This window comes from Poecilia formosa, unplaced genomic scaffold, assembly GCF_000485575.1.
Source record: "Poecilia formosa unplaced genomic scaffold, Poecilia_formosa-5.1.2 Scaffold45, whole genome shotgun sequence".
Taxonomy (NCBI): domain Eukaryota; kingdom Metazoa; phylum Chordata; class Actinopteri; order Cyprinodontiformes; family Poeciliidae; genus Poecilia; species Poecilia formosa.
Window position 1 is genome coordinate 1,377,350 of NW_006799984.1, and position 15,109 is coordinate 1,392,458.

Genomic DNA, 15,109 nt, shown 5'->3' on the forward strand with positions numbered 1-15,109 from the left:
CATTCTAAGGTAAAAGCCCAGCGCATACAGTGTTCATCTTTTGTTTTTGTTTTTTTTCATCCAGACGGCTTCCCTTGTCATTGTAGGCAATGACAAGGGGGTCCAAATATTTGAGACCTGCTTTGAAAATGCATATAACTGCTAAGTTTATTGTTCAAAACCCAAACATAACGGTGCTTTTCACTCTTAAATTAAAAACAAAATGTATAAAAATCATTTTATAAAAAAACAAGTTTTATGGTTTTCTTTTATGAGTGTGTCTACTGATTTAGCTGGAACGCCACAACTTGTTAAAAACATATACTGAAAGATCCTGCTGCTTTGTTTTTGATGAGGCTTTGTGTATAATAATGTGAGAGTATAATAAGCTTGCGCTTCTACCTACACTTTCTTTCGGTCCACACTTTGTGTTTTTGCCATTGATCAGAATTTTGAAGACAAAAATCTCAACTCAAATATTATAGTTGTGCTGTGAACAAAATCTTTGGGACACCGTGACATAAGTTATTTTTTTACCACTTATACAGTTCTGTATATTCTATTTGTTCACATGTTTGAAATGTTTTCCCTCTTTCTTTAGTACATCAACGGAGGAAACCTGGAGCAACTTCTAGACAGCAACAAGCACCTGAGTTGGCCCGCCAGAGTGAAACTGGGCTGTGATATCGCCAGCGGTGTGGCCTACCTGCACTCCAAAGGCATATTCCACCGGGACCTCACCTCCAAGGTTAGCTGAGGCTAATTGGAGGAAGATTATTTCACTTATAACAAGACATTTTTCCCATGTTAAAAGTGAAATGATCTAGTTGTCAACATTAAGGAATTACTGACTTAAATTGAGCTCCAGTATCTTGCTGAAAAGTTGTCTTATCTTTTTTAAAGTGTACTGGACAAAAAGTACTTGGTAAGGTTTTGTGTTTTTGCAGTGTGGACATTCTTGCTAAAAGCCATCAGTGCCAACAACTGTACAGCCAGTTAGCCCTGCTAGTCATTTGACTCAGAAAATGTGCACCAACACACATTTGTTGGAGCTCCAACAGGAAACGATGACCAACTGTAAAACTGAAGGTTCATTAGGTGTTTGTTGGCAGGAATGTTGAAAAACACACATTTGACTATGGGGAGGAAAACAAACTTCCTTTAAAAAAAAAAAAGCCCTATAAGGATATGAATTAGTTAAACATTAAGCCAGGGATCAGCAAATTTTTTTCTATTTTTGCATACTATTCCTACAAAATAAAACTTGTCTAGATCTGCTAATCTATGCAATATAACATTGTAAAATTAAAGAACCAAGATTTAGGTTTTAGAAAGAATGTGTGCAACTTTCCAGAGGAAAATATGGTGGAACAAATTAAATTGAGTTATTTTATATTTAGGGAACAAAATAGCCTATATAATGGGTCTGGTGCACATAAATCCTACAAACGTCATTTGATTAAAGCAAGACTATAAAAAGAAATTCACAGTCTTCCTTCATAAAATCCAGAAATGGCAATAAAGTTTTTCTGTTTGCCCTGTCAGTAATGACATAACCATTTCATACAGTATGTTGCATTGTTTTCTTCTATTAAATCATTTTTAGAGCAGCTTATCTCCCTGTAAACAACAATGGCTGCATTACTACATAGTTTTTTAAACCAACCCAGACACTTTTGGCATTAAAGGACATCGGGTATGTTCTCTTGTAAGTTGTTTACGGTTAAGTTGTTTCTCTTCAGAGGGTAGAAATATTGCACTTCCTCAAATCATTTAAAGTCATTTAACTTTTAACTTCCCCAGTGAGCATGTGGAAATTATGCTGTTGTTTTCAGAGAAGCTAACTGTACTCGACCGTTGCAAATTACGGAGTTTAGGAAGAAAAGCGTTGCGAGATTTAAGTTGTGCATTAGCTTCATGTATCATAAATAAACTGTGAACATTAATATGCAGCTCAGTTAATTAGGTGTCATGATAGTTTCTCATGGTTTACAGGTGTCTTTCATTCACATGCTGCTCTGCTGGTTCCAGTGAGAGTTTGAACACTTTACAGTAAGCTGAAGAGGAAGGAAGTGGCTAAACTTGTAATGCACAGTTTTCTTATAACTACTCTAAATAGGAAGCAAAGGTCTGGGTAATAAACCATAAATTGTTGTTTAATCCGTCTGTGTCGCAACTTCCCCAAGTAACATTCTGTGCTTTTGGGGGTGTCTGTCTTCACAGAACTGCTTGATCAAATGCGACGACAATGGTTACACGGCGGTGGTGGGAGATTTCGGCCTGGCAGAGAAGATTCCCACCAAACAGTAAGAAGCGTCAGAGTGAATCTAGAAATGCCAGGGGGAGTTTGCAGGAAAAGGAAAAAAATTAGAAGATGAAATAAACTGAAACATGCTGGCTGTTTTCTACTCGTCTCATTATGAGGGATAATTTTCAGAAGAGAAATCATATTTAAGTGACTCAAACTGAAGGCCAGTTCAGTTTTATCTCCCTAATGCGTCTAATTTATGTTGGCCTTCAAACTAGTAAGGCTCATTCTTTTCTTTATCTCCCATCTTCTGGTTTAATATCAGTTCTCTTTATAATATTATGGTCATACTCAGGGAAAACATGTCGCGTAATAAGAATTTTATTTCTTTAATCATCTTTTTGTTGGTGTCAGCTCTTCATTCCTACAGCAAACTCAACTTAGTTACTCCCCCTCTTCCTCCTCCTCCTCCTCTTCATACTGGGGTTATTTATTAGCACACAGGTCACTAAAAGCCGCCTCTACAGCTCACATTCTCTGCCTCGGTGTTTTGATAGCAGGAGGAGGATCCTGTCAGTCTGGGGTTTTCACTTTCTAATCGTGCAGTAGCCAAAAAGAAGCAGGGAGTCTGCTTTCTGTTCTCCAAAATGTCCAAAATAATTCCTCTGATATTTCCCAAAGGTTTATGAATGTGACCACACAGAGTTTGGTTGTTTACTGTGCTGTGAAAAGGCTCTCTGAAATGTTTCAAATAATCAAACGAAATGTTATGTTTTTGTTGTCGGACAAAAATAACTTAAGTAAATACAAAACAGACTGACTTCAGTCTTATTTTAGACTGACTTCAGAGTGACTTCAGTCTGTTTTGGGGAGAAAAAAACTATCCAAACCAACCTGACCTGTTATGTAAAATTCACTTTTTGCATATTTGATGCTTTCATTTTGGTCTCAGCTGCTTCTTATAATAATCCATGTACTTAAAAAATCACCCAGATGTTTTTTTTTTGTTTGTTTTTTGTTTTTGTTTTTTGCTGTCTGTAAGTCGTTTCAAGAACCTCCTGATTGGTGAGTCACATTCAGTGGCAATGTGCCGTTGCCTAGCAACCCCAGCCAGGGCCAGCACCGTCACCTAGCAACCTCAGCAGAGTTCCAGCACGTTTGGTCAGCTGGTTTACCATTACATTTGGACATTAGCGGGCATATATATATAGTAAAATTTACATTTTGCATGTTTTTACTTCGGGTTTGGTTTTGGATTTCTATTGCTTCTAAAAACAGCTAAGCTATTAAAAAACAACCACCCAGCTGTGTTTTTCTTCTATAAATTAAGATTGTTTTGGTGTCTGGAAAATGGCCAATTTCAAAAACTTGTGAAACATAACGTCACATCAGCAGGCACTCTCCCTGACCTGTTCCCTAGCAACCAACCTGTTACCTAGCAACCCCATTGAAGTCACCTAGCAACCCAAGCAGAGTTCCAGCATGCAGTTCAAAAAGCCTTTACATCATAAAAATATCATTCAATAAATATCAAATTTTATGAGCAAAATCATCCAGCAAATACACATCAGATATGTTGATCAATGTCTCACTTGCTACTAATCAAGGCAATTATCCACAGTTGGTAAAAACATGGAACTGGTGAACTTTGGTTAAAAAAAAAAAATATTGTGGAGCTTTTTAGAAGGAAGGTATCTTGTTACACCTGGCTGGGGTAAAACTGTCACAGCCTCTCAGAACATAAATAAATAAATAAACATCATACTGACAGCCAAACAGTAGAGTAATGGTCTGAGACCTGGATGACTTGCCATAATCTATGGAGCCATAAAATCTGCTTTTTAGCAGATAAACCTGAGGAAAAAGGTCCAAAGCAGACTGCCAGACTCTCTATAAATGGCAAAAACAAGAAACAAATGCAACAAATGGAGGTTTTTGAGTGGCTAGTCAAAGTATGAACCCAAATTTAATTTTGACGATGTGGTTTGATCTTTAACAGAGTTTTCGTGCTTAAAATGGCTCCAGTGTGGCTAAAGTAAAACAATACTGCAAAGAAGAGTGGGCCAAATTTCCTCAATAAGATGTAATAAACTCGCTGACATTTTCTGCTAATAATTGTTGCTGCCAAGGTTGGAGCAACCATGTTTTAATGTTAGTTACTTTTTCTGATTGGTTTGGATGGCTGCTTTCCCTTAATGCATATAATTATTACTAACTGCTTTTTGTGTTTAGGTTAACCTTGATCTGAGCCTAAAACTTTTAAGTTTGAAAAAGAAAATCTGTAATTAGATAATAGATATAGATGTTATTTAACCTCCAGGCTGAACATTATGCATCTAAACTAAATTCAGTTTAAATCTAAATGGAGCAAATGGGACTTATTAGATACATCTGTGGGTTGTTTTAAACATAAACTGGTTGCCATATTCACACAGAGCAGCTTCCAAACGCAGCAGAACATCCAGTTCCTTTTGGACTCACGTTCTGTGCCAGTTTACTTCACACATCAGTCTAATGATGCAGACATTAAGCTTTTCTTTCTGCTCATATGTTCTGTTTAGGGCTGATGGAGAAAAGCTTGCAGTGGTCGGCTCTCCTTTCTGGATGGCTCCCGAGGTGCTCAGAGATGAACCCTATAATGAGAAGGTAAAATCTCTATTAGTTCAAAGAAGGTTTACAGATTCAGATCAATTTAAGTCGGACAGAATTTGCCTTTTGCATCAAGTAGTGCAAATGCACTTCTGTCATGACATCACAGCTACAAGCAGCGCGTAACATGCACTCATCATGAGCATAAATACTACATATGTCAGCAATATCAGAGCTTTCGAAAAGCAAGAATCGGATGCACACATTTGGATTTATTGTGAAATGTACATTATATACATAAAAAGTGATTATGAAGATTCTTGAATGTGAAACCTATTGACTTTGAACATGGTTGACTGTAGGTAAGCACAACAAAAATGTGCATAGTGTACCCAAAAATGCTGCTAAATCCAAGGAACTCATTAAAGTGGGCTGTTACCAGTGTTGCCAGATATTGAAAAAGAAACACTCAACCAGCTTTATGAAAATGAGGCCAAAAAAGCCCAACTGGCAACCACACTAAGAGATTTTAAAGTGGGTTTACAGCGAATATCTGCATATGACACTACACTACTGCAAACTACATGGCTTGAATGTTAGCTTTATTGTGCGGAGCTTTTTTTCAGAAAGAAAGTCAAACCCAAATGAGCCACTTCACATTCAAAAACAATCAGAAATCCTATCATAACAGACTTGTTATGCAAAATGTTTAGCTGAACATCATATTATTCTGTTACTACTTCACCAAAAACATGCTTTGATTCTTTCATGGATGTTTGAGGAGTCTTTGAATCTCTGATTGCAGCCATTCAGGGGTATCTGAAAACTTGCTCCTCCAGACTAGTGGCAGCAGAAATTAACAAACACTTGCTAACCTCCTGAGCTCGTTATATGAGCTACTTCTCAGTCTGAGGCTCCTAAGAACAGTTGTAAATGGCATAATGGAGAAATGTTGTGATTATGTGCTAAAGATGGAGTATCTGAAAGAGTAGAAGCTTCTTAAAGAGACAGAGGCCCAGTTTCAAGGCAATAAATTGCAAAGTCAAATTTATTTTACATTATATTTGATATATAGCATTTCTATAACAACTGAAGGTAGCAGAGTTACTTGACTGTGCTATAAAATAGCACATAATACATAATACCGCCCCTCTTAAAGTTCAAATTACTACTACATTATCTCCACGCTGAGTGTGTGTGAACTTCTCACCATAACTATAGCTATATAAAGGTTGCATTAAATGAGTGAATATTATGTATAAATGTATATATTTCTGAGCTTATTATGTCTGCTTCCAGGCTGATGTTTTCTCCTATGGAATAATCCTTTGTGAAGTCATTGCACGGATCCAAGCCGACCCCGACTTCCTTCCCCGCACTGAGGTAACGACTCTTCACCTCCTCTCTACCTCCTGACTTTATAACACCCTGTGTACATGTTTGCAGTGTATACTTCTCAAACAAATCAGGGGAAGAATGTTAAAATATTTACTTCTGCAGTTTTATAATCCAACCTCATGGTATGAGGCAAATATTTGTTTCTGAAGGTAAAACTTGAAAATGACAATTTATAGACTTGTGCAAAGGTCAGAAGACACTCCTTGTTTCTTGATATTTTGCCTCCCAGGGTAATTTCTAATCTTTAAATGGAGTCTTCATTAATAATTCTTCAAACAATGTAGAAATGCTCTGCTTTTTCCACTCATTTCCTCAGTTTTTAATATACACACACTATGCAGAATGGGGGGAACATCATAAATAATATCTATACATAATAGACCTGAAAGGATTTGATGTTTTACAAAGGTTGGATAATTTCTTTGCAATTTTATCACATAAAAAAATTGTTAGATGCACAAAAATGCATGAAAGATGCTAAAAGATCTAGTTTAAAAATTGATGTATTCCAACACAAGCAGTTTGTATTTTTAACCACTGAGTTTCAATTCTGTGTTGCCTCTTAAAGGAATTTCAAATTTCTATTATTATCTATTTACTGACTGGTTTATTGCTCACTTTAGTCCTTCCAGCACTTTTTGACCAACAAGTTTTGTTTTTTGTTTTTTTACGTTCATTTATTGAAGCAGTGTAATTCAGTGCCACACCCTCTAATTAAATATTAATTGTTGGTGTATTGTTGTTTTTTCTTGTGACTTGCTGTAAATTTTAACTGCCCATTATATGTTTTTATTTTATAAAATACCCATTTTATTCATATTTATATGAATAAAAATCAAGATTTATCTGCTTCATTTGATTCATAATTCACTAGTTAATCAGGATGATTTAAAACTTAAGAAGAAAAAGCTACAGGTTATTTAAAATTCATTTTCTGCAAAATGTGAAAGATATGTTGTTTTTATAGCCTTTTCCTCTAATTTATCTTGTTTAATGCTGAAATCTAGTCGGTATATTAACTACTAGAGGGGATCATCCTTTGCATCCTAGCGTAGATTGCACCATTAAGTCAGGCTTACAAGTAAATCCCATTGTAGGAATCAGTTGTTGGTAATGGTTTGATGGCCTGCAAGCACAGTGGGACTTGGCAGACAGCAGGACAATGTCAGGGGGATTACTGTGACATCAGCCTAGCCTTGGCTGCAGAGTTGCACTATGTCAAGTATCTAATGAAGCATGTTTGTATCCATGTTTATCTCTCCTTTATAATGAGTTTCCTCTTTGTTTTCCGATGTGTCCTTCTGAGCAGAACTTCGGCCTGGACTATCACACGTTCCAGCACATGGTTGGAGACTGTCCGCCTGACTTCCTCCAGCTGGCCTTCAACTGCTGCAATGTGAGTCCGCCATCTTTCTGCGTCAAATCTGCGAATATAATCAGCACCTGCTCTCTGTTTACCAGCTGACAGAAGAGGCATTTCTAAACTGTTTTTAATTTCATCTGCTAGTTTTATTCTCTTGTTGAGAAATACAGGGCAATGAGATTATGGGATTAATTTGATTTAATCTGCTGTATTGAGGATTTTGTTCTCTGCAGTCTAGAATATTATTTTCTCAGGTTCAACTATGGTATAAAAACTTCGAACAGATTTGGGTGTAAAAATGAGCAAATTTTCAATCACTTCATCAAAGTTGTGAATCTTATTTTTCTCATTTGTTGTTTATTTCCGCTCTTTGTTTAATTACATCTCCTAATAATAAGATAATAGCATTAAAGTTTTTGAAGCACCCTGCTAATTGAGCCTATGCAGACTCCTTTATCCGCTCTCATCCTTTTCTGTTGTCTTTTTATCATCTGTGTCTCTGTTATCCTTTTTCCAAATCTGTTGCTGAATCTTTATTCCACCTAGTCTGTAAACTGCATTGTATCTCTCTGCAAGCATCAGGGGGCTCAGCAAACTTTATTTTTTATTTTATGTGTACTTAGAAACTAAACACAATATTAAAATGTCTCATTTCTTTATCTGCATCAACCCCTGACTTTAGTTGTGGATAAGGGCTGCATAAAAATCATCCCAAGGGCCACAAATGGTCCCCAAATTGCACTTTGGACATCCCTGCCCTTTGTGATTATTCAAATCTGGCTTAAAATTTTAGTCTTTCCCCTGAACAAGCCAATAGAAATGCAACTTCTCCTTTTGATTGATCTCTTTTCAGTATTTGTGGCTGGGGAAAAACCCAAAATGATGAAAGTTAATTGCCAAATCCAAAGAATCAAAATGAAAGTTTTCACATGTCTTGCACTTTTTTGTGACATACAGGAATTTCAAATATTTTTACTCTTAAAAATCTGAAAAATCGGACATCCCTAAATAGAAACAACTGCAACCTGTTGCCCTCTGAACTCACCTTATTTATAAGATTACCTGGTGCAGAGAAACCTGAGGGAAAGGAGACTCGGGTCCAAAAAGAGCAAATGTAACTTTTTTTTACTTTTTCCATCAAATAAAAATTCCTCTGAACACTGCAAAAACTAAACATTTTACAAAGTATTGTACAAATTAATTGGTACACTTAAAGACAGAACTAACTTAAAGGTAACTTTAAGGATGGAGCTGGAAACAAGACGATCCTGGTGCAAGAAATATTGTTCTGAAAGGAAAATATACACAAGTGGCTGCAAAGCAATCTCTAGTGTTGTTATGCAGACTTCAAAATTATAAGCATTTTTTTTATCTGAAACAAACTGCGTTGTCATTGACTTCAAAACTTACTTACATAAACTTTAAAATTTTCATAGAATAATAAAAATGTGTACGTTATGTTTAATGTTTTGTTGTAAATGCATGTCTGCCCAGAACCAGAACCAAACGTGGACAAGCAGCATTCAGGTTCTATGTACCACAAATCTGGAACAAACTGCCAGAAAACTGCAAAACTGCCGAAACTGTGTTCTTTGAAACTGGACTTGTACACAACTGGACTATGTTTTTGAAACATAATCAACAATCTGATGTGTAACGACGGCAAAATGTAATGCTTCAGCTGGTGACTCTTTTCTCTGACTGTGTTTTTATGGTTTAAAGCGCTGAAAGGTGCTGTAAAAATAACATTTGATTGATTGATTGCTGCTTTATATTAGTATTTAAAAATCTGAATATAGTTTTAAATGTTTTTTCCTGCCTTCCATGTTCCCTTCAGATGGATCCCAAACTCCGTCCGTCGTTTGCAGACATCGTCCGGCAGCTGGAGGAGATCCTCGCTCGGCTCAAAGTCGTAGAGATGGAAAACGAGAGCGCTTCACTCACCGGCGACAATGAGAAGAAAGCCATGTCAAAAAGTAAGAGCAGTTAAATAAAACTGCAGCGTCACTGTCTACTAAAGTCATTTATTTATATGTATGGTTTGCATCTCATCTTGATCTAAAGAGAAACTCTGGTGAGTTTATTAAAATGAGACCCAGTCCGTTCAGGCCAACATGTTTCCTCTAATTCAGCCTCATGTTTGGTTTCCGGCCTGCCTGATTATCAGAATATAGAAAAAAAAAACAATCTGAGCCTTTGGACAGAGGAATTATTCCTGTTGTGTACAAAACATGGAAGTGATGATCTCTTCTTGCAGCTGTTGGTTTGGCTGATAACATCAGTTCTTCTTAACACACCATCTCTCGTACTTGTATATATTTATGTTTCATAATAAGAAGTCCCAAATGGTTTTTGTCAGACATGATTGTAATCGTGTTGTTGTGAAGTTACATATTTTTGTTGATGCTTTATTTTAAAGATGTCAAATTCTTTTTTTTCCATCTTTGATCAGAAAAAAATATATATTTACAGAAGCAAAGATCTCTGTTTCTGTAAACCTCTTGCAACTATGAATCAGCCTTTTCTCAGAGAATTACATTTAGTGAATCTTGTCCAAATGTCTGAATAGTCATCCAATCCAGGACCTTTGAAAACTGCTGTAAACTCAGGAGAATCCTTTAAAGAATATACCTGTGCTGCCACCTAGTGGTCATACTAACTTCTTCTCTGCCATTGTCTTTTACCTTTGCACAAACTTAATTTATCATCTATTAAATGATAAGTTAAGTTTATGTTTGTATGAACTTGCAGTGCAACAGAGGAAATCAAGCTCAATTCTTCTTAATCACTTCTTTTTCTTTTTTTTTCAAAATAAAAGAGGCTGTTTAAATTTGTCATTGCAGTAACCAAACTATGATGGGAGCTGGATGCTTTCCAACTTATTTGGCAAGATGAAGGCTGGTGGAAAAACAATATTTAGACTTTAAAATTGTCAATATTTTTAGACGGATGTGACCCAGCTCTGGGTTTCTCAGAAACATGGTGGCTGCACTCAAAACAGTGTTGCTGTAACAATCTGGAGTGGTTGTTATTAATGGCTGGCAAAACATGAAATGCTGCCAGAGCAACATTAGCTGCTGGAGTCTGGTCAGTAATTTTGCACTTAGTGGAGGTTTACCTTATGAAAATGGATGCTAAGTTCTAATCTTGGGCTGAAACGATTAATCAGATTAGTTGTGATTAATCGGTTATTGAAATAATTGTTAACTAATTTAGTAAAAACTTAAGCGTTAGCAGGACTATAGCGAATTATAGTAGGTCATTTGCTGGAAGAGCAACATACTCAGAGAAGTAAAGAAGCCAAAACTATTTAAAAATATATACATATATAGCATTTAAAATGAAAAATGTTTTTTTTTATAAATATGTCCTCCTCAAGTGGCCGAGTAAAGTAATGCTATGTTGTATTTTAGGCAAAAAAAATATTTTCTTCTTTCAAAAATTAATTTAAGTATTGCATCTTTTAATGCATTTTTAATATTATATAAAAAGGCTGAAGTGGTTAAATGTAAAATCTGCAAAATGTGGCAATTTTCTATCCAGATTAATCAATTAATTGTCAGAATAATCAATAGAATAATCAGTTACTAAAGTTTGTGGTACTTTGTGGGAATCACCTTGGATTTTCCAAATCTACAAATTAAGAAACATAAAGATTCTGTTTTTAAGATTCTTGTAATATTTTTTGCTTTATTTTGCATGTAAAGCAGTTGTAGAAACTCTGTTTTCTGTACTGAAGGTGAGAAAATCCAGGCCTTCAAACGACTGAATCCTCTTGGCTGCCAAAACGATAAGATCCCTCCCAAATCGCCCCGGCCCAGACGAAACATCTGGCTCAGCCGCAGCCAGTCGGACATCTTCTCCTGCAAGCCGGGGAGGAAAATCAACGTCCAGGACCCGTACTACAGCCCGCCCAGTTCTCAGAGGAACCTCAGGACCCGCAAGATCAACCCGTTCACGGCCCGGGAGGACCTCTGCGGGGGCAAGATCAAGTTCTACGACGTGCCCAGCAAGTCCGTCTTCTCGTTGGTGTTTGATTTGCACTCCCCGCCTGGAAGCGTGTTCAGCAACCAGGCGCCGACCCACGGGCCCGGAGCGTCCCAGCAGGAGACGTCCTTCTACTGGCAGCAGCTGCCAGGCAGGCAGTGCCACTCCGTACCTGTGTCCCCGCAGCTGCCGCGCTCCGAGATGTTCCACCTCACAGACCCGGTCGGATCCAATAACGCCGGTTCTGTTACCTGTACGTCCACTCTGCTCTCCGTCACGCTTCCAGGTAAACCTAATGAATGTTTCAGGTGTATGGGAAAGGTGTAAATGATCATTATTTACAAATATGTAGATATTCTGTCAATGTATGTTTTCAACACTTATTAGACTCCATAATATGCTGCAAAAACAAAATATTGCCAAATGTATTTTATTTTTTTTAATACAGGAGCTGGTTTTAAGTCAATAATTGGTTAATACTGAAGCAAAAGTACTAGTTTTATTTGCAGATTGTTTCACTTATAACATGGGAAATGTCTTGTCTTCCAGTGGAACTATTATTGACTTAAAACAAGCTCCTATATTTTTCTTAAAAGGTACTTGTTAGTTAGTTTTACATTATTTCAAGTCTACTAAGATATTTGCAGTAGATACTAAACCAAACATACTTTGTATGATTTGTGTTTTTGGGAGCATGGAGCCAAATAACATAGATTGACAGTAACAATATCTGCATATATGGAAGTATATATATATATTTTTTTAGCAAGATTATTACAAATTTGTAAGAAAAACATAAAAGATGTTTTCAGGAATTAAGTTATTTGCCAAATAAAATGGAGATCTTTGCGGATATGAATCTTTATTTTTCTCTCCCCTTTAGCGACGAATTCCAGGTCCGACGCGGCGCCGATCCTGAGCGACATGCGGCAGAAAGCGGTTCTGAGCGGCTGGGCGAGGAAGTACGTGGTGGTGGAGATCCCGCCTTTCTGCAGGCAGAGAGGAGGCTGCGCCGACGACGACGTGGAGGCGAGGACGGAGGACACGAGCGGGGAGAGCTGGTCTCCGATGCTCACCGGCAGCGAAACGGACAGCGCCGAGGCCATGGACTGCTCCGGCGGACGAGAGGAGGAGAATCTGGACCGAGGGACGGAAAGCTGCCTGGTGTGACTAGAGCAGAACATTTCAGCAGGACTGTAGACTCCTACATTCAGGGAGGTGGAGACATAAGACTGGAAACTTGTATCATTAAAATAAAGCACTCAGTTTTCTCTAATCTGTCAAGTAAATGTATCACATTTTGAATAGATAAACCACTTGATCTAGATAACTATTTTTCAACCCGGTTAGCGCAAGAGGCTTTTATCTACACGCTTTCTGTAAAGATTATATTCTGAAACAAAGTTGTTGATATTTAATATTTCAAGATGTAGATATTTGTTTTTTCCCTCTAAGACTTTTTGTTTGGTTTTGTTTCTTTGTGGGATATTGATGATCCCTTGTATTATGTTTGAGTGTGTGTGAATTTAAAGTTGTTTTGATCATTTTCAGTGTTCGCTCTGAGACAAATGCTTCTGTTAAGTTAAAGAAACAAGCCCTTCCCGTTTCTGATGAAGACGGTCTTGCACTGATGGTCCTTTGAGAAATTAAAACTCACAGCAAATGTTAAATTTCAGCCTAAAATGGGCAAAAGTGAATTTTCTTTCTTTTTTAAAATTTTTATTTATTTGTCTTAGCTTGTTGTTCTTAACTTTAGTTTCTTCACTCCTTTCTATCAAGGGTCAAAAAGTGCCACAATTTAATAGATGAACAAAGTGATCATTTAAATACATTTGGAAATGTATATTAGAAATGAATTGATCTGCCTTTATTTACATCTGTAAATACATCATACAAAAAATTGAAAAAAGCTGCAGCGCCTTCTGATTATTAGCCTTACTGTTGAAAATGAGGGGGCGGGGCTAATATTTCTATAGATAAGGTGATTGGTCAGCAGTTGGGTTAAGCAATCACATGTTTGGGTTTATTGCAAAGGTCAGAGGGCAAATTAATATTTTATTACCATGCACTGTTCGGAATAAAATTATCACTTATAAAAATAATTCAATTATTTACTTGTGAGATTGTGGCACTTTTGAGGCTCCATAGTTGAATATTCTGCTGAATATTCAATATTCTCTTTTAATCACCCAAAACCACCATTTTATGAAGTTCTGCTGTCAGAATTTAAGCCAAAACACAATTTATTATAACTAATTATTGTGGTAAAGTAGCGACAGCATGGTTAAATATCTGCAGGATGAAATAAAAATATAGCTAAAAGATCTGGCTAGTAAAATATTCTGCAATTTTGCTGAATATTCAGTAATAGTGGCTTCAGTTGGCTGGATTTAAGCTGATAAATTATCCAAATTTTACTTAAACTTGTAACCCTCAAAGTGGTGACTTTCACTTATAACGCATAATGATTGTTGCTTAATCTTAATTGTTGATTTCCACTAAGGATGTATTTTTCAAACATTTTGATTCTGTGATAAAGAGCATTTTTTCCCCCTCATTTCAAAATTATTCAGAAAATTTGCAAATTACTTCTTAACTCTTCAAATGATGGCTACAAATGTTTTTGGTAAATGTCTCAATATAATATAGCTGCTAATATTTTGGTTCCCATATCTACTACGTGTCTAAAACAGATCTAATGCAATAGATTTTCAGGTGTTTAGGTTCCTTGTTTTTCAGCATTGAAGTGTTTTTGCAAAAACACCATTTTACAAACTGAATTATCTATAAAATTTATTATTTAGGCTCAAATCTGGCCTCTTTCACAGGAACTCAGATGTTTAGAACCTTCCTTTGCTATTTTCCTATGCAAGTCTGATAATGTCGTTTTACAGGATAAAGCTTTGATATTTATGAAAACCTTTAATGTCTTACTCTTTGTATATTTGTGTAAAACTGTGGCGATACCTGAAACCTGTTGAATACAAATTGAAATGTTTTTTTTTCTGATCAAATAACAAAATTTCCCCTAAATTTTCTGTGATTTTTGTTGTTTTTTTTCCAACATCTGGATCAGCGGCACAGCCAGAAACAAGCATGAAGGGAGCGTCACTTCTTCTGCCCTTCTTCTTGCCCCGATGCGCCCATCTTTCTGGAAGAGGGTAAATCTGGACTGATCACAACACTTGACCTTCTTTAGTTCAATCTTTATTCTCCCTTTGAAATTGATGCATTTTTTCCTCTGATAAATTATCTTACTTTCAGTATTTAGGATTAGTTCCACTGTTGTTTTTCTTCGATTTGAAGTCACCAAAAGTTTAAATAGAGTTGGTCGATATGGCAGAAAACTTATAATATAAACGCTTCATATCGATCGATATCAATAATTATTGATTCATTTTTTGTAAATATCTGAAATACTGCCAATGTGACCTTTCCTATTTTGTCCACAGTTTTCACTCCACTTTGTTTTTATATTTTTAGGCAGTTATGAGGCAGGTTAGTGAAACCTTAAACTGCTGCTGCCTAAGTTACTAATCAGGTTG

At 36.5% G+C, this 15,109-nt stretch overlaps 1 protein-coding gene across 2 annotated transcripts in view; it reads left to right on the top strand.

Annotated features, from left to right (window-relative positions):
• tesk2 (testis associated actin remodelling kinase 2) overlaps positions 1-14,593 on the top strand; it is a 39,336-nt gene extending 24,743 nt beyond the window's left edge. For both annotated transcript variants that reach the window (XM_007552012.2, XM_007552013.2), the window contains 8 exons: positions 581-727; positions 2,203-2,285; positions 4,789-4,873; positions 6,116-6,199; positions 7,524-7,610; positions 9,415-9,553; positions 11,317-11,850; positions 12,448-14,593. In XM_007552012.2, coding sequence (XP_007552074.1) covers positions 581-727; positions 2,203-2,285; positions 4,789-4,873; positions 6,116-6,199; positions 7,524-7,610; positions 9,415-9,553; positions 11,317-11,850; positions 12,448-12,734 — 1,446 coding nt within the window. In that variant the 3' untranslated portion in view covers positions 12,735-14,593. The remainder of the gene's footprint in view (positions 1-580; positions 728-2,202; positions 2,286-4,788; positions 4,874-6,115; positions 6,200-7,523; positions 7,611-9,414; positions 9,554-11,316; positions 11,851-12,447) is intronic.
• The last annotated feature ends 516 nt before the right edge of the window (positions 14,594-15,109 follow it).